Genomic DNA, 20375 nt, shown 5'->3' with positions numbered 1-20375 from the left:
TTATTTTGTGACGGAGCAGATAACAAACCACCTGTTTTAATGTGGCAATCCCAACACTTCACAGAATTCCTTAGCATCACTCCCCCCAAAATAAATTTTTTTCCAGATTTATACATGGGTAAAGTAGACCTAAACTCTTAGAACACAAGAACAAGTGTGCTTTCGTTTTACTTTAATATACAATGGCATTACAGCAGTAGCATCTGGCACACAGCACTCAGCCTGCAGTGCTGTAAATGGAACACTGATGACTTCTCGGAGGGAGGGGGAAAAAAAAAGATGCCATCAAGTTAACATGCATTTCTCAGAATTTTCATTTGCATTTTTAACCCCTTTGAGACAGCTCAAATCATCCACTTCCAATGGAAGTACCTTGTGCGTAAAAATAGCCAAAAGGCTTATTAGTCTGCTGGGGTTAATCAAGTTAGTGAGGTCTCATGCACTTTGAAGAGACCCTGGTAAGACTAGTAAACACTGGCCCCTTTGAAATGAATTCTCACTGTATTGCTGCATGGAGCATCTGCTCTCTCATTCTGGGATCACAGAAGAAGCGGAGTTTCCGGGGTAATAGCTTCACCTCCACAGGCATAGCTTCATACTCCTCGTTATCAATGCCAAAGGATCCCTCAGTGCCCTGTGTGCACATAACAGTTAAACATCAAGCATGTTATTTCAGCAGTGCTGTAATGCTGGTACCCGATTTTACCAATGGATTACAACTGAATATTTAGCTGAGTCTCAACCAGGATGACCCCTATTCCTGTGCCTTCCAGCCCATCTGCTCTCCACAACACAGGGAGAGCTATCCTTCACTATATTAAGAGCCTGTTGCATAAGATGTTGCCTCACTTAGTTACTAATTAGTGATAATTAAATGCTAGGAAGCTTTAATGACCCACATTGTTTATACTGAAGGATTCTTTGCTATTGGAACCTCAATTACACGCACTTAGATCTTAGTCTGCCAGTGGTGACACAACCTAATCTGCAGAAGTGCCTGTTAAGTAACTCCTATTAAATCCATATTACAAACCCCTTTTGGTATTGTTTCACTATATTGATCTGAAACATGAGATGCAAAGTAATTCACTGGTCAGGAATTACTCATCAGTAGAATTTTCTTAAGTGTTTTCTTTAACGCTGATAAAGTCACCAGTGATTAGAACCATTCATCAAAATGGCAGGCTGACTTTACCTAAAAACAAATTCAGTGACTGCTTTGCATGCACTGGACTCAGGGGAGGGCTCTGTTACGTGGATACTCAAACTAACTCCGGGTGAACTCCAGAACTAACACCAGAACAGCACCGACTAGAGAAACCAGTATAGGTTCTGGAAGTCACAGGTACAGCAAAGCAGTCCAGCTGGATCAACATATTCCACTTCTCTGCAAAGCTGGTGAGACTCCTCTGAGCTGCCTCCAGTTCCTTCATCAGAGCTGGGTCATGGAGTGGAACAGCACTGCTTTGTGCCACGCACACACACTCTGAGCAGCGGCCGCAGGATGAACAGCTCATTTTATATCTCAAACCTTTTTTATGGCTCAGCCATACTTAGCCCAGCTCTCCAGAGTATTCTCTCAGAATCACAAAACTGCCATGATATGAATTTGATGCAAGTATTTACATTTGATGCTGGCTAATCATGACATCATAATTCATGATTTTCACTCGGTAGCAACAGATTTTTTTCACCTTTTGGCACATTCTATTCGCCCTTAATATGGAATTATTTTGCCAAATGATAGATCACTTGAAGATAGAAATTATCTAGGAGATTGATTTCATGTCCTTGTAAAAACAAGAAACTATCCTCTCCAGGGCTGCAATAACAGCTTCTTCTCTCCCAGAGGCAGAAAAAGACAAATCTAAATTACACAGGCGGGCACAGTTTTGTCTTCTTTCTCAGGCTCATCAATTCAAAGTTCTGAGGCACTTCCTTATACTGATCTGAGCCCCCTTGCCTTGTCTCCCCCTCCTTGGTCTCCATAAAGCTTCTAATATTTATCTTCTTCTCTACAGCACAATCCCTTTTAGAGCAAAATGTACACGTCTTCAGTGCTAAGGAGAAGATCTGCATATCACGGAATCACAGAATGGGTCAGGTTGGAAGAGACCACAGTGCATCATCTGGTCCAACCTCCTTGCTCAAGCAGGCTCATCCTAAAGCACAGGATTACATCCTGACATTTCTTTAGTATCTTCTGGGAGGTAGGCTCGACAACCTGTCTGGGCAACCTGTTCCAGTTGTGGTCACTCACACAGTAAAGAAGTTCTTCCTCATATTCAGGTGGAATTTCCTGTGTATATGCAATATCCTCAACAACCATCATCACTGTCTTCATAAGAGATCTGCCACTATTTACTGGCAGAATGAAGCTCTCCCTCAGGTTTAAAAAGCAGCTGGGGAACTCCAGTATGTGTTTCCTGGCCAGGGACTCAGTAGCTGCATTGTGGAACTGCCTGTCTCACTGGCAGTGTAATCCATCTCCCAGGTTTGGAATAGGGATTTCTTAATGTGCAGCATCAATGGGTACAAGGAAATAAGGTGACAAAATTTTCCAAGTCTTTGTCTCACCTCTGGAAGTTGCAAGATGCATCTGCTGGCTTGGATGCACTGACTCCCTTCAGGACACATATGTGGGTCACGGATCTTTTGACTTCTGTTCAATCCAAAAGAGAGGTAAGGTAAGGACGTGTTTCTCTCAGAAAGAGAGAAAGGAAACAGCCTCCTTTACGGATGACATTTCATTGTGGGGTGATAAAACACTATGCATTTGATAAACTTAGAGGTTATGTATATATACAAATATTTGTGGGTTTAACTGTGAGAAAGTAAAATAAACCTTCCCCCTTCTGCTGCAGTCAATACATATCAGTATGCACTGACAGCCTGCACCCAGCTTCTGCTCTGAGCTCACTGAATATATTTGAACATAGTTTTGCATATTTGAAAAAGGAGCAGAGTTTTGTGCTGGACTGTTCAATTCCTGCAGTGAATACTGTCTCCTCACATCCCATGCACCCACATAACTTACCAGCAACCTAAACAACCCTAAGCCAAAAAAATGATAGAATTATAGTTATATTGAACCACTAAATTACCATCTAAAACCAAACAAAACCCCCACTCTTAACATCAGCACCAATCAGAATGACATTTCTTAACAGCTGCTTTTATATAATTCTTGTGAAGAAACCCCCAGAAACTCATCATTTTATCCATTCTAAATAGCATATCCAGTATTGTCAGTATCTCTCTCATGGTGCCTGTAAGATTCTTACTTATGTACTGTATTTAGAGAAGTGCTGCTTTCTTTCCTACTTCTGTGGATATCAAATGGTAGCACATAGAAGGCAGCTGCCTGCCTTAGAAAGCTGGTGGTGCAAGTGCCATGGGGTCTTTTCCAAGACTCAGGATGCTGTCCTGTCACTGCATCAGCTGTTACAGGAACAGGGCACTGTGATTCCCTCTCCCCACGTGTGCTGCTGCAGAGTGAGCACAAGCTCTTGGGTGTGCTGACCTGCCTCTGGCCTCCTGACTGACAACATGCATCACCTTTTGACTGACCACTGACAAAGGGTCACTGCACCCCAGGCAGTAACCTCTCAGTTTGGACCCCTCTTCAGACACACAAATAGCAAAGAGGACAGCAGAGAATAACAGTGTTAATACCTCACAGCTCTCAAGCATGGCAGAATTATCACAGATATTTCTCTGACAATGGCAATGCCAGCTGTCCCCAGCTTTTGCATCTATTCGTAGATTGATATGAAAGAGTCTATTTAAATATTGCCCAAAGAAAAGAACTCACAAAAACATGTCAGAATCTCCCCATACACCAAGTCTTCTATGCCCAGAGGAATGCAATTGATTCTTAAAATCACAGAAAATCCCAGAGAAAGAGCATGACAAGCAAGGGTTGAAACAGGAAATGATAATCAAAGTCAAAGGAAGAAAAGCAAAGATACCAAAGGAAAGGGCAGGGAAGGACGGAAGCAATATTAACTGTGGAAAATTTGGTTTTAATCAAATATGTATAGAATAAAAGATTGATGAGTGACTGTGAGGGAATTAAACATCCTCCAGCAATACAAATCATAAATCATTGATGGCATGCAATATTGTCAGTTTATACAGTGCTGTACAAACAAGCAGCAAGATCACCCACTTGAAGTTTAACCTGCCTGGAGTTTAACATATAAGGTCCTAGATATGGCACTCTGGTGAGCAAGCAGATTTTTTTGGTCAGTGAAAGCAAATGAAGCTCTATAGAGATGCAATTATGGGGTCAAGACAAAAGAGCCAAGACGTGGAAACAAAGATCGGTCAAAGGTGAACACTGGTAGAAGCAAACAGACACAACTCCACTTGCAGTGACTGCCCCTCTGATGGCCCAGTATAAAAGGATCAGAATTCATTTCCGTTAGACTCTGCTCCTTACTCAAGATGACAGCAATGTAAAATAGGAACAAGACTGAAAAGTCTAACAGCAACAGTTTCCATTGATTGTTGCATCCCACTGAATCCCAAAAATAGAGGCAGAGAGAACCACAACACCTACTGCATGGAACACACAACTGTAACCTAGTTTTCACGTCCAGAAGGGGCCAATGTTAAATGATTAACGATTCAGAGTAAGTCCTCTAACAAAAAAACCCCAAAACAGTCCAGTCTTCTGCACTGTAGCTGGTAACTGTATTCATGCTCTGGAGTGACAGCTCTCAAAACTTTCATATACAGAATCTAAGCTGGCTAACAAAATGTGGATTACTGATGCTACATTTTCCATCCCTGCTTTCCTCCCCTCCAGCACTTCTTAGTAAGCACACCATTGTAACCACCTCTTCTTCCACCTTATCTTAAACATCAGCTCTACCCTTGCTGCAAATGCTCTTGTTCACACAAATCTGATCCACAGCCAGAGGGCACTTCTATACACCTGGGATGACCTACTCTTTTCTTTGAAATCTATCAGCAGTTGCCCTCCAGCACACTGATGTATCCCCACATACACACACTGCCTGAACCTCCATGGTAGTTTCCTGCTGGATGTGTAATTTCCTCTGTGTGTTCCATCAGTTCTCATCAGCTCCTGTCAGTGCCCTCTTCAATATAAAAACCCCTTGATATCTGCACTAATAAGGTATTTTCCCTAAACACCTTTTCACCCCCTCAAAATTCTGGTGGAGTTTAAACTATGCATTAAAAAGAGAAGAAAAAAGAAGGAGCTTCTTCACACATTTCCAAAGACAAATCCTGTTGGTGCTGCACAATAGGGAGCCTCTGATAATGGGCTTGACTCAAAGCACGCTGCCAAAGGCCCTGTGGGATCTCTGAACACCCTGATTCTGCCTTACACAAACAGGGCACATTTTTTCTTATATGACTCCTCTCTGTACAACTAACCAGTCCCTCCTGCTGTTCCCCCACCCCATACACCCCTCTTTCTTTGTCACCTGTAGACTTTTGGGCACTATTTAATCAAAAGAGCTTCTTTCTCTGAAGTTTGCTTGAACAGCAGCTCAAAGCTTTGGGTACTGCCTCTAATTAGCTCTAGACAGCAGGGCAATGTTAATGCTCATGAGAGACTTTTTCTGCATGACACTCTAATTGCAGTCAGAAAATATGCCATAGTACTGCATGGAGCATGTCCAGTCGACATGGGAGACATTATTTACAGTGGGAATACACTTGGATAGGCCTCCCTTAAATCACACAAGTTCATCTACCTTTTTTCCACTAGCAAAGTGTTTGAGAACCCAGCGTAGCATCTCCTTTGTCTCCCTCCTTTAGGAGACCAGATTCCTCTGGTTTCTAATAGGAGACTCTCCTCCTCCTCCTCCTTTCCCTCTGTAGCCTTCAAAGCAAAGATTTCAGTCCTGAGCAACCTATGGTCCACATGGCTCATGCAACTTAAAAGCAGTTGCAGGAGGGTAACCTGACCTACAGTGTATGCACAGGTAAGAAGATTCTATTCCCACTGAGGCTTGTGGGATGCCCAAAAAATGGGCCTGCAGCTGCCATTAGTATCATAATCAAGAGATACAAGCAGGAATTATTAAGGTGAAAACAGGTGCTGAAAGACAAACAGGTGCTGAAATCCTCCCACTGATTTCACTAGAGGGAGCTCCAAGACTTAAAAAACAGCAAATAAAAAAAAAACAAATAAAAAGCACTCTTGGATTTAGCAGGAAAATCTGTTGCTGGTAAAAACTGCACTGAAGACACAATGTATTTGTGAGTGGGACTGTATGAAGAAACTGGAAAAGACAGCTGTGATTTGCATCTGGTGAGAGCAGGAGAAACAAGACAACATTCACTTTTTCTCTATATGCTTCTTCTTCATACCTGCAGCCTTCTTACTCCACATACAAGCAGCACCAAGACATTTGCTTTAAGTCCCTGTTTCAGTGCACATCTTCCAACAGTTCGTCCAGCTCAGACCTAATTTCTCACAAGAGTTATTGAGTTAAGGAAGCTTTTCCCTTAGACAGCAGGGCCTGTCTAATCACAGTTCAAAAATTCCAGGTATCACTAGTACAAATGTTATCAGCTCTGTGACCCACTTCTCAATCCACTGAGCAGCCAAGGCTAAAGATTCTGGGGATAAGTCTGCATGGCTGTCTATAAAACTTGGTTATGACAGCAATATACAACTAGTACTGACTTAGAGCAACATGGGAAAAGATGAAAGGTACAGTAAACTCAGAAGCTACAAAGAACTCCAGGTCCTGGATTCTGACACTCCAGGTTCTGGAGTTCTGCCTTGTTTACAGAAAATGAGTAAGAATTTTAAAGAACAAAATCATTAATCCTCATGAAGCACTACTGACTGGTGTCCTTTGCTGTCTTCTGCTTCTGAACTTTGCAGCACAAGATTAGAGAAAACCAGCTTTTCAGGATTTGTGTTCCCACTCACACAGTGATTCTGTCACCTTTTTGCAGCCTTCCCACACTCACCCTCTGTGAACAAACTCTCCTTTGCTGACAGTATCTGCTTCAATGCAAATGTCCATGAAGTCCTCAGTGCGCTGTGCAAAAAAGGATTCAGAAATCAAGCAGTTAACATTTGAAAATGCCACACCCATGAGACTGCAATATGTTCACACAATGCCCAGTCCTTTGTCCCACAAAAGGACTCAGAAGATGCACTTCTGCATTTCATGCTTTTTTTTCAAATCTCAACTTGATATTTGAATTATAAATTATAGACAGTATTTTCCCATTGATGAATATTCAAAGAAATACCACAAGAAGCAAAATAACAAGTCACACATTTGGCTTCTCGTTACATTTAAAGACAATAGCAGACCCCTTAGGTTTACTAATTTATTTCTATTCAGTGGGTCTTTCATGAATTTCAGCAGTAGTACAATGATACAACGTTTGGCCACCAAACACTACAGTAAGAGAATTTTAAACAATGCAATTTGGAAATCAAAGTGTCCTTGGTATCAATCCTTTAAACTCCTTACTTAGCTTCTTTCATATTTACAGCCTGCTCTTAAACTGAGTATACAGTAAAGGTTTTCCAGGAAAGCATCTTTGATTAAGATGCAATTTATTCTTTTTATTTCTTTTAACATTTCTGTCCTGGCAGAAGTCCTAGTGCAGATGCAATCAAAATGACAAAAGTAAAAATAAATGCACCTATTAGTATAACTCAGTTTATTTGCTGTTCTGCAGAGGTAGTCTTGGCACTGTCTGAGCTGCATCTGTATGGCTTTATCAGCTCTCTTCAAGAGGGCAGCCTAGGCATGAATCTGAGGTGAGACAGGAGTGGCTGACAGTAGTCAGCAGATATGGCCTGGTATCGATTTGAGAGAGCTGCTCTTCAGCTTTCATGGCTGCAGGGACAATGGCTTCAAGACTGGGAGTTATAAGCTGATGCAAGGGGTCCACAGGTGTAGAAAAAAAAAAGATGCAGCATCAAGGTACTTCCAGATCTAGAAACAGAGAAGTACAACTCGCCTTACATAAACTTGCCCACTTTTCTAAACCATGCAAGAGACCTGAGAACCCTACATCACTTCTTTTTTTCAATACCAGTGAGTATTAAAGTGCATCTTGAATACAGGAGACAAAACAAACAACCCAAAACCAATGAAACAACAGAAGAGACATAAGGGCTAGTTTGTGGCAAACAGATACTTTTTCAGTTCTTGGTAGGTCTGTTTTTACTTTACATCACTGACTCCAATCCAGTTCAGCAACCAAAACTCTTGTGTTCAAGTGCCATCTAGAAACCACTAAAACCCCAAATACCCAAATACTAGTCTCTGTGTAGCTTCTACCATTACTAAGACACTGACAGTGCAAATCATAAGCCACTGAGGAAAGAGAAACTAAAGTTCACGTGGCACATTCTAAGGAGAAAACGGGAGAACATTTTAAAGACTGTATTTGCCTGCTTTATTTTTTTTTCTGATCCTACAAAATAACATATCAACATAACTCAGATTTTCATGTTCTTAAAGACCTAAATTCTGAGCAAGAAATATGCTGCAGGAAGTTCAATGCCTCCTGTTAATCTGGGTGTAGTGGCTACGGTTTCCTGCAGCCATGAGGAAGACATGAAGGGAAGTTCACCTGTGTTAGTGTTTTCCAGTAAAACTAAAGACTGACATCTACTCAAATAGCTTCCACAGCAGTAAAATTGCACCAAAACACAGGCATAAGCTAAAGACAGGTTTTAAAACAATTAATGGACAGCATGAACAAGCTGAGAAGGTTATGACAGGTACAGTTCCTTTGCTGCCTTGGTTCTACTCTTCCACAACCACCTGCATTTCCTTTCCTTCAAATCGGTGTAGCCCATCATTTCCCTAGTCCCAGTTCTTTTTAACTCTTAGCTCTGCAAGTCAAAAGAAGGGAGAAAAAGGCAAAATTCCAGTCAGACATTCAGGTTCAACTTCCTCCTAGCACCAGCTGATCAAACAGAATCACTCTCACATGGTGAAAAAGGAATGGAATGCCTATTTTGATGCTTTGTTTTCTCATGGGCAATCCTAAAACTTGTTTGGCTAGTGAAAACCTCGTACAGATTCCTCCTGATCCCACTGCATCCCAGTTTTACATCCATCTCCAGTGCTTTTACACTGGCTCTGAAACTTGCCCATTCCTGGATTCAGTCATGGGCCTCTCCTTGCACGAGGCAGTAAGTTTTATTTATGTAGACACAAGAATGGGAGTTTAACAAGAAAGGAAAACTGTGGCCAGCCAGCATTTGGAATCCAGTTATATTATGGTCTTACTGTTAGATCAAGCTGCCTGTTCCGAGTTGCAATGGAAAGCTCAATGGTGGAGAGCTTCAGTTCTTCCCAGTCCTCAGGGGTTACCTCCCGGGGAAATTCTGCATATTAAGAGGAGAAGATATCAATCATTAAGTGGAATTCAACTGCACTGATCATTATGAACCATGAAACACCAATGCCAGACACAAAAATCACTTTGAGCCTTTGTGGCCACTAGTTTTGATTCTTAAAAATGTAAAAATCTTATAAAAGGAAAAGGGAGCTTGGGAGTACTGAAGAAAAAAATAGCATCAGCATTCACACAGTAGCAGAAAAGACTGTCAAGCACAGTACACAACAGCCCTGTGAGTCCTTATGGCCAGGGATTAACAGATCTCCTGGGCTAGTTACAGGAACATTTAGAAAACACATGAAGTGCTGCTACCAAAAAAACAGGAATCTGATATTCAGGATGCTGTAGTAACATGTATTTTCTATAGAGGGAAACTCCCCGGTTCAGTTCTCATACACAGGTCACTTAATTCATGCTTCTGCATGAATCACCTCTGCCAGTCAAGAAGAAATGAGGTCTTTGCATCACAGCAGATTGCACAACATACACACTCTCCTTCCTTCTGTGCTCTGCCAGGTGCACTGCCCAGCCAACAGCCCACCCAAGAGAGGCTCACAGAGAAGAAAGTTTATGATACAGAAAGAAATTTAATGTACTATGAGAAACTTAGGACTTCTGCATGGCCCAAATTTTACTGTTCTATTTTAAGTAACATTCATTGCTCTGTGTCAGCAACTCTCCCCACCCTGGAAAACAAGGGCTGCTCCTCTCTCACCAGCTCACTAAGAAGCCATTCCACTGGAAGATTTCAAGAAGCTCGCCCAAAAGTGCCAAGTATTCCCTAAGGAGGCCTCCACAGCAATGGCAAGCAACCCTGAGTCCAGGGAATGCCCTGGGTTCTTTACAAATGGATCTTTGTTTATGGGACCACAAGCACTGGCAGGACTACTCTGTTCCATTTCCCCACTGTAAGTATCTTGACAAAATCACAGTTTAAAAAAATTAATAAAAATAAATTAATAAATGATAGTAATTAAAAAAGAGCACAAAAGTAAAGCAGACATTCACACCCCCCCCCCCAGTCTATTAGAGGAGTAGAACCTGCCTGTGAGTTTATGCCAAAATACACATCTCACCTTTTGGAGGTGACCAGTATGAGCGAAGCCGTCTGTAAAGCCTCACATACAAAGGAGGTCTCGACGGTTTCTCCTCTGGCTCTTCTGGAGGTCTCTCAGTTGGACCCACATACATGAGAGCAGCTTGATGTTTCTGAGGCCACTCCTTGAATTTACATGAAAAGGAAAGACAGAACATAAAGGCATTTCAGCACCTACCTGTTTTGTCCTCTAGCCTATTTATTCTGTGCTCCCAAGTACTCCTGAGATCTACCCAGGCCCCACCACTGCCTCAGCCTACTTTGTGGTCTCCAGCCTCCAGATTCATACCTGAGATGACATTTTTTGCAGCTTCAAAGAGTCCCCAAGTCCACTAACCTACTCCTTCCCCGCACAAAGTGAGGCATTTTTCCCTCTAGGAGCAGAGGGTAAAGGGATGTTTTCTTTGCTGCTGATGTGTGGCAGGGTGACACGGCTGCTTCTGGCTGGAGGGAACAACCAAAACCAGCAAGGTCAACATTAATGTCTGAAAGTACAATTGGTCTCTGCATGGCACAAGGGAACCTCAAAGAGCAACTGCACAGCAGGATCCAGTGCAAACAGACAAAGACAGTTCTGTGTGCAGCCAAGGGGCACTGAAACCTGGCAGGCCTTTGTTCTCCAACAACTCAAACAATCCAGATCTGATCTGATAGTCAGGTGCTTATAGACAGCAGTGCAACAGGTCTTAAGGCATGTTAGGGGAAAAAAACCAGGAAAAAAGTACTAACACATTATTCTTCATGATATTTTTTCTCGTTTTGAAAATAATTTCTGAAATGCTCCAAACATAGGACTAAGGGAGGGAATCACTTAATAGGATTTTAAATGTATATAGTAAAACAAAACAGCCAAGAGCCCACATGAACTCAATACAATTATTTTTCAATGCACAAAACTTTAAAATTAGTTTTGGATCATACAGCACAGGTTGTTAAGCTAATTCACTTCACACCTCTGAAAGCAAGGAAGGAGTCTACTATCATACTTACACAATAAAGAGAACAAACAGAGGTTGTATCAGTAGGGCAATACAAATAATAAATATTAAGGATTAAAGGGAAAAGCAGCAATGTTGTGATAATTTAAGCCTGTGTATTTTAGAAGAGATGATAACACTAACAACAATGCCCCTACCAATACCAGAGGTGAGCCCTTTCCCATTACACTTTTTTCAGCTGCAGGTCACCCTGTTTCAATAGACAGCTACAGCAAAACCAGAAAATATGAAGTGTGCAGCAGCAAAGACAAGCCAGGAAGAGATTAAGCTCAACAGGCTGGAGCCACTTCTTATAGAAATTAACAGAATGATAACATAAGAAGCACATAAAGCAATAAATACCACAATTAGGAGAGATCAGGTAGAAACTTTTCTATTGTAATATCAGAAAAAGTGGCCACTTCAATCTTCAGCAGGTTAAACAGATCTTTTTAATGCACAATGAATAGTTCACCAGTAAAATCCACTATCACTGCCCATAGCTGAGGCTAAGGACTCAACAAAAGTTAAAAAGCGGCTGGAGAGAAATCAAGAGGAGGTTTCCACCTAGAATGCCAGCACACAATGATCATCTTCAATTTCCAGGGGATAGGGGAGTAAAAAAAAAACAAACCAACCAATCCAACTTTCACGGATACATTACCATTAAACTCCCCTTTACAGGAGCTTCCTATAAAAGAATCATTGGTACTATCACAGACAGCATGACTAGACTGCACAGTCTGATCTACTGTACCAGCTCCTGGGTATTTCCACAGCCTTTCATTAGGATCCTTATATGTTCAGAGAACAGGAAAAGCATGTGTGTGAAACTGTCTCACCTTTCATGCAGATCAAATTTTAATCTTTCCAGGATTTTAAGCAACAGAAAAGTTTAAGGTGAGATATAAGCTATTAATCTTCATGTTCATTTTACCACACAAAGAAGCCTTATCAATGTGCATGAGCAGTCTAATTATAGACCCTTCTGCCAGGTGAATAAATCAGAGTGAAATGTTATCACAAGAAAGGCTGTTGAGAAAAGGTGACTGAGCACTTTGGTGCTTATCTTCACCACCACTGCTGCTCACCAGTTTCACAGGGGGTTACTGGCTCCCCCTGGTGATCTTGCAGCAACAGATCTTCAGTAAAGGGAATTTTTTAAAAAGCATTTCTCTTCCCCTTCATCTCCTCTGAAGTAAGTCTATCAATTGATAGGTTTTTTAACAAGTCCAGCTTCACTCCCATTTTATATTGTTACCAGAATCCTTCACAAAAACTAGCAGATAAATTATACAAAGCAAAGTCAGCCTTTTCATTTCCCATACGCTTTCCTCACAATTAATTTTTACCTTAAATGTACTGAAAAAGTGAGCTGCTTTGGTTTTCAGAGGCCCAAGGTACCAGTACCTGAAAAGAGAACACAAACAGACCTTCTAAGATATCCAGGGGTCAATACTGGGAAAGGGAAAAACCTTGCATGCAGTCAGAGCACACAGACTTGTCTGCCACTGAGTTAGTGCTCCCTGATAACTTTTAGCTTTTTGATACTGTAAGATAGTTTCTACACATCACCAGCAGCTTAGCAGTGACATCCCTTTCCTGATTTACAGATCACCAAAATGCAGTGTATAATCTTCACTACAGGCAGCAGGACATCTCACTAGCAGAATTTTACCTAGTTATGTGACACAACTGGGGATGATTTAAAGGCCTGTGGTCCAACAGCTGGTGGTTTGCACCTCCACAATATGCAGTAAAGCATTATGCTGGAGGAAACAAACAAAAATCAAAAGCTTCAGAGACAAAAGAACAGAGCCAGAAAACATTCGTTTGTCCCAGGGGATTCTCACATCAACATCAGTGTTCTACAAAATAAAAATCCGATCAGCCACACAGCTGGTAGAATCTACAAACTGTATAGAATCCAAAGATGTGACTACAGTTAGGCAGGCTTGGTGCACATTTTGATCACTGTCTTCCAGCAAACAGGGTCAGCAAAGCACATTAAACACCATCAGGTCAAGAGTACTGCAGATCTAAGTCTATCACTAACTACTAAGGTGTGCAACTGTCCCACCACTCCCATCAAGCCATGAAGCTGTCTGTAAAATAATGACATAAATCAGCACCAAGTCTCCAGCAGGACAGTGCTTAGCAGAAGGATAGTCAGAAAAATTTCTGAAACTTTGTCTTACAGCTTAACTCCCTTTAAATAGGTGCCTTCTTTTCAGTATAAGATCAGTTGTACTGGAATACACCAAATGTTTATTTTAGCCCAATAACTCATCCCTCATGGGGACCAAAAGCAGATGAAGTGGAGAAATAAAAACAGGACAAGCACACACGGTTCTTGTTCCAAGCAGACTCTGAGCACCCGTTCATTTGTGGCTGAAGTGCTTTCCAAGCTGGGCACATTTTCTCTGCATTTTCTCTGCATTAGAAAACATTCTTGCCTCACGTACAAGAGGTGCTGTTATGCCTCCAGCACTCTGTCCAAAAGACTCTTAAAAAAGGGAACTGCTGCAGGAAAAGATGTGAAGGCTGGCACTAGGCAAAAAACAGGGTATGGGCAGGAAGCCTAGTCAGAGTGCAGAGCAAAGAGAAGTGCACTTCCTTGAACTTGGGGCTGCAATTAGCAGGAGAGACTGCAGCAAAGCCAAGTCAGCACCTACACAGCCTACTAAGAATGTTCCTTGTTTCCCAGGGACCTGACGGTTTACTGCATCTCCCCCATCCCCTCTCAAACCTCTCAAATGTTTACTGCATCTCCCCCATCCCCTCTCAAACCTCTCAAATGTTTGCCAGACAGACTCCAGAGGTCAGCTACCTCTTCCTTCCTGGCAAAGATGGCTCCTTCACAAAGCACATGGTATTTCCTTAGAGCTGCACCCCCGAGGCATGTGCTGCATTCCCTCCACAAGAGTTTGGGAAGTGAGCTGCTTTGGCACTGCTGCTCCTTCACCAGACAATGCTTGTCATTTGATACACAGACATGGCATGTTAAATGTCCTTTTGGAGAAAGCCCAATAATTATTAGTTTAGCATTCAGAGAACAGTCATCAGGCAGCACAGTCCATGCCATTTCCAGCAGGAACTTCAGGGCATTTCTACATCTATCTGATGTCCCTTGCTGGAATTGAGTTACAGAGTCCACATGCACCTTTTCATTGGCAGTGATGAAAAACAATGGCCAATTACTTTACTTAGACTTTACTCAAGGGAGAGATTTTCCCCCTGCTACGATCTGAATAAAGTTCCAGAAGCGGATATCACAAGGCAAGAAGAAAGTAAATACTTAAAAGAACAGGCAAGCACCAGATAAGTGTTTATTTTGAATTATAAAAATGCTGATACATCTTACACTCCCATGTGTGTAATGTCAGACCTAACAAGAGTGGGTGCCTCTGTCTGTCAAATGCCTACACTCAAAAAAAGACTTACTTAAGAGAGGGGGTTATATCTTTTCGGCAACAGATGCTAAAAGAGGCACAATTTCAAAAATGGTATTTTCTTACTTGCTAGCTTTAACTCCTGCATCTCTGTAAGATCCCCATCTCAAACTAGAGACTGCAAATACAGGCTGTTCCTTTTCTCCCTGTGAAGAAAAATAAGGATTGCAAAATTACTTTCTCTTACCTTGTTTCCAAATTTATTTTCTGCAGTCGGAAAAACAGCATTTCCAAATAAAAACTGATTTCTGATTAATCCCAAAAGTGACATTTAACAGAAGGGGTATGATAAACACCTAACAGCAATAAAGCTTAGCAGAATTTAAGCACTGTACATCCTGTCTGCTCTGGAGAGGAATATAAGAGGTGAACTTTTGAAGAAGTAGACTGAGTTTGACTGCACACCCTGCAATGGCTGTTTCATTCTGTGGCTATTGCCAGCCAAGAGCAAGGAGCTCTGCACAGTGACACTACACTCTCACTGCAGAAACGTCCATTCTACAACGTAACAGAAAAACAATATTCAAAACCCATGCAGGGCACAGCCAAAGGTTTTCCTGTTTTACATTTTCCAGTGTGTCAAAGAAAGCTACTAAGGGCACAATACATATGAATGCACCAAATCAGCTCAGACAGCTGTTGCTGTCTCTCAACATTGCTACAGAGACATCCCTGTTACTAAGTTTTGTATTCATCAATACTCTCTGAGCCTCAAAAAAGCTGATGTTCAGGCATTCTGCTGTTTTCTCCCAGTTAGACTATCTGATGTCACAGTGGAGAAATGACTGCCATCAGAACTGCTGATATCATAAACCAAAATTTGTAACAGCATTGCACAGAGGAAAAGCAGTCCATATAAACACAAAACCATGAGAATAGGAAAGTTTTAGGAATGTTGAGTTCCAAAAAAGCAGATGCTTTTACCTTGATCTGTAAGACATCAAGTGGAACTGTCTCTCCCTTCAAAATGGCCAGTGTAGCATTAGTAATATGTCTGCAAAACAAACAGGGGAAAAAAAAGCAAAGAAAAACAAACAGGAAGGAAGGAAATGAGTAAGCTTTAAAATTACATTTTTTTCTAGAAAATTCCAGTACAAGTCCGGGTGGGGCCTTTTTTCAGCAAACATAATAACCCTGGGGAAAAGTGCTGCACTTCACTGAAATTAGAAAGCAAAATGGGTGGCTGCAACACATGACAAAGCCAGAGTCCTAACAAACAGCAAAATAGACAAAAAGCAAAAGGAAATTCTCAGCCTAAGCTTTTCACAGATCCTCCCTCTTCAGCTAACCTGGCAGATCATATGCCAACTGTGTTACCTGCTGTTTCAGATACTTAACACACTAAGGACCCAAATAATTGTTTTATTTTAGTGGTAGGGGACGGCACAAGACTGGTCTCAGCTCATGTGTCTGGGACTGGAACTGCATTAGTATGCTAATTTGTTTTGAAGTTTTTAATCAACATAAATCTACCTATCAGCTGTGCTCCTGTCCTTTTGGTCTCCATTAAGTTGTGGGCAGTAGCTAAGGCACTTTGTCATTTCAACCTGTAAAGATTTTGTAATCAAAGTGTTTAAGTGCATTAAATAGTTTATGTTCAAACCTTGAAGCATATACTTGATTAAAACTCCCTCTTTGTTTTCAAAGCTGGGTAAAATTCAGATTCCACATTGCATACATTTCCAGTGTCTCAGCTGGACAAGGAAAAAATGCAGTTTTCAGATCCAGCCCAATACTCCTGTGAATCAGTGGGAGAAATTGCCCTTGGCTCCATCGGGATTACAATACTGAGACAGATAAGGAAGCTGCTCTTCCCACAGCCCTTCTTCTCTCCTAACTCTTATCTTTCTGTAAGACCTTTACAATTCCTACACTCCAAAGTAAGAGTGCTGAAGGAACCCAAGCCCAAATACTTCTTTTAAAAATATCACTTCTGTACTTTTTTAAGTCAGGTTGTGTTACTGGTGTGGACTGTTAAGCAGCCTATTGACCAAATTACCTTCAACTTCACCAACATGCTGCAGTCTCACCTGCACAGTTCATTACCTTGGGACAAGAAGATCATTCATTTCAAACAGCTTCTTTAGAACCCAAACATAAATTATTATTTTAATCTTAGCTGCTGATTACAGCCTTGTCCATCTTGCTGAGCTTCAAAGCACTCTGGTAGCTTTAATGAAGGATGTTATGCCAGTTGACTCATGGGTTTTATGGATGATGGATACCAGCAAGGGTTCCAGAAAGAAAAATGTTAATGAGTTAGTGGGAAAGCAAGAGTGAAGAGATTTCAGCAGCAAGAAGAAATATTATTAGATTGAGAGAAGAGGAAGGGAACAATCAAAAAGAAATGAAGTGTGGGGAAAAGAAAGATAAGCTGACCAGGCTTTTTACTTTAGAAGTGGACAAAACGATCTTGCAAACAAACTGAAATGCAGGCAACAGATACCACCAGGTTGGATCATACCCAGGATGCTAAACATAAGAATCAGGTTGTTGTACTGTTGCCAGCATCAGTCCCACCACAGGGAAAAGCCAGTCCCACTCTGCAAAATTCAGTAATAGGATCCAGCCTTTCCCATATTCTTGTACTAATCCTTACTTTGCAGGTGCCAACCCAGTTATATGCAGACTGGTTTAAAGAATTCTTAGACTGGAGAAGGGACAGAAAGAGGACTTATTTTTGTTTTACTTTGTCATATCCTTGCTACATCCTTGTCATACCCTTTCTGCTATTCCTAAGAGGCTGATCCTTTTAATCCTTTTTTTTTTAAAAAAACTTGAGCATCACATGATCACAGAGAAATTAGCCACAGCAAATTATATCATGTTCTGATAATACATACATTTCCTTCTTTTAATTTTTAGTCAGTTTTTGGAAGTCATTAACTCAGGCAAGTTCAGAGAACTGTCAGGCTCTGCCCAAAGACTGCCAACTTCTATGTAACACAGAAGAAAAAGAAAAGTATCAAGCTACCAAGAACTCCTTGAAAACAAAAAATATGTTTCAGAAACATGTAATACTTACTGGACTTGGTTTGTGCTCTCAGGGTACAGCGTGTGGCTCAGAGTGCAGGTTTTTCCAAGAGGTATGAATCCTATAGGAATCTTACTGAAGGCAGCCTGGACACATGAGGAGAGTAAATTTACATTTGCATCAGCTGAAGGAAGTTCCTGTGTGGAGATCACAGCTGTGTCTGGTATCACCCCTTTGGCACTGAGCAGCCAGGCACTTCCTTAAACGAGGCAGTAACACATAATGACTCAGAACATGGCATCCAAATCTGTGAATCCACCACTGCCAACTGGGTACAAAGGAGCTCTCTATAATCATTAAGAGCATTGTTACATGCAAGTTGGCAGCCACATCCCAACTAATGCACAGATTCTGTCAGCAATCTGCCATCTTTCTTAATACTGACAGTGGCATCACGAGCTCTGAATCTCATTACTATTGCAGAAATGCCCCTCTGACAGAGTAACCTTGCATAGCAAAGAGATTTTCTCACTTAAGGAAAGGAAATCAATTGATTCCGCTGGCACCCAAATCATGAAGCAGCAGAAGGTCTGATTTTTGAAAGTCATTGACAATGTTGTTTTTCTATACCACAGTTCAGCAAAAGGGCTTGTTGAAGGAGCAAGTTATTACACTGTGCCTCGTAATAAACTGTGCTTCTTGAAGCATGTCAGCAAATCATTGTAAACTACCATATATCAGAGTTGTACCATCTCCCTCCTGGGCACTGCTGCCAGCAGCACCGGGATACTGCCAATCCACACCGACTCAGTAATTCCCGTCTCACTGCCCCGCCATTCTCCCTTGCTATCTCCATGTCACCTGCGAGTCTTAATGCACCTCAAACATCCTTCCCTCATTTTCCTCAGAGCTGTTTTACAGTGTGCAGATCAGAGGCTGGCTGCAGCTCATGCAGTCAAGCTCTGCTCCCCTGGCTGCCAGGAACAACGTTTTTGGAATACCTTGCAGAGGTTCTTCTTACCCAGGCAACAGAGATATGACACACCCGAGTGGAAAGGGAAGCAGAGTACAGAGAGAGGGGGCTGAAGTGCAGATCTCTACTCCTAGGACACAGTGATATGAAGGACAAGAAGAATTCCCTGGCCAAAGACACAAAGTGACACAGTGGCAATACTACAATGCAGTATTCCACCTGTATTTGTGCTGGATGCAGAATTTCCTACACTGCTGCAAAACGACTCAAGCTACATCGAGATAGTAAGTCAGAAAATAGAGAAAAGAAACTAGCCAGTAAAGCCTCTAAAACTTTTCTTCCATGATCTTCAGATTATAGAGGTCTCAGGAGCCAACTATAATAATATTAAACTTAAAAAACTGATTTCTCAGAATTGATACAGGCAGCCCACCTTTAAAAATGCTGGCTTGGTTGCAAAGTTCCTCTTGTCACATTCAGACAAAGCAAATGCCTAAACAGATACAATTCTAGCTGCCAAGGGTATCATCATAATCTTGTCTGGATCATTTAATTGAGTTTTTGCCAGTTCCTGCCAGAAGGTTTTGGGAACAATGATTCCCTCCTTTCTTCAATAACACTGTCCTCCCACTTTAAAAAGAAAAATCTCCCTCATTTCCATTTGGAGTGATCCACCTTGAGAGGTTAAAATTTGCTTAGTGCAGCCATCTGCATAGGTAGATATTCACTGCTTGAAAAAACAGCAGAGCAATCTCAAAGCAGAGGGAGTGTGACCAAAACTCAATTAGTTTTCAAGCCTGTACAAATACAGGAAAAACATGTACTTTTGCCCAACGCTTGTGCCAAACAAAGTGGCATGCACAGCTGGTCCATGGGTCTTTGAAAGTTGAGCATTTGGCTTCTCCACAATCCCTGCTCTGATGCTGGAAACTTCCCAAAGCCACGGTTTGGGAGCCACTGCATCCCTTAGAATGGGAACAAAGAACAACAGGCAGCATTGCAGGGCACCAGCAGGGCTGACTGGGTACGCAGCAAGCTGGCTCCAGATTAGGGAGCAACGTATCTGCAGAAGACAGCTGAGGCCAAGAGACCACAGTGGATGCACAAGACACTCTAAGAAATGCACAAAATTTTTAAAATGACACTTTCTCACCTCATCTGCCCTGCGGAGAAGTCCAGTTATGACCTGAAAAACATGGGAAATACTCAGCTCCAAGGATTTTATTTTTCGGTTACAGTAGAAAGCTATGAAATTCTTAACCACATTTACTCTTTGGAAAGATTTAAGGAGCAGCTACTCTTTCATGGAAGGTGCTATGGCTGTTTACACGGGAAAGGAGGCGTGTTCAGTGTGCAAACATGGTGGAAACAGCAGGGTTATGAGTGTGCCTGAGCATATGCTGGCACCATAACCAAGGCCAGTGTAAATGTTTTAACACTGAATAACGCTCTGCATAATGCAAAAATAGCACTGGCCACTGCAATTAACAGTAATCAACTCAAAGGCCAGGAGGAACTTGCAGATGTACTCTGA

General features: G+C 41.7%; 1 protein-coding gene across 1 annotated transcript in view; it reads right to left on the bottom strand.

The window, feature by feature from the left end:
• Positions 1-159: 159 nt before the first annotated feature.
• The window catches only part of AGK (acylglycerol kinase), a 36665-nt gene continuing 16449 nt past the window's right edge, over positions 160-20375 (bottom strand). The window contains exons 6-15 of the mRNA XM_017804686.1: positions 19995-20027; positions 17920-18014; positions 15819-15888; positions 14961-15040; positions 12795-12852; positions 10446-10590; positions 9258-9355; positions 6964-7034; positions 2578-2662; positions 160-634 (exon numbers count right to left, since the gene is read on the bottom strand). Of these exons, the coding sequence (XP_017660175.1) occupies positions 497-634; positions 2578-2662; positions 6964-7034; positions 9258-9355; positions 10446-10590; positions 12795-12852; positions 14961-15040; positions 15819-15888; positions 17920-18014; positions 19995-20027 (873 nt within the window). The 3' untranslated portion in view covers positions 160-496. The remainder of the gene's footprint in view (positions 635-2577; positions 2663-6963; positions 7035-9257; positions 9356-10445; positions 10591-12794; positions 12853-14960; positions 15041-15818; positions 15889-17919; positions 18015-19994; positions 20028-20375) is intronic.

Source organism: Lepidothrix coronata, unplaced genomic scaffold, assembly GCF_001604755.1.
Source record: "Lepidothrix coronata isolate B3197 unplaced genomic scaffold, Lepidothrix_coronata-1.0 Scaffold10, whole genome shotgun sequence".
In the NCBI taxonomy this organism is placed as follows: Eukaryota; Metazoa; Chordata; class Aves; order Passeriformes; family Pipridae; genus Lepidothrix; species Lepidothrix coronata.
The sequence above is the reverse complement of the archived record's forward strand: the minus strand, read 5'-3'. Positions and strand labels throughout refer to the sequence as shown.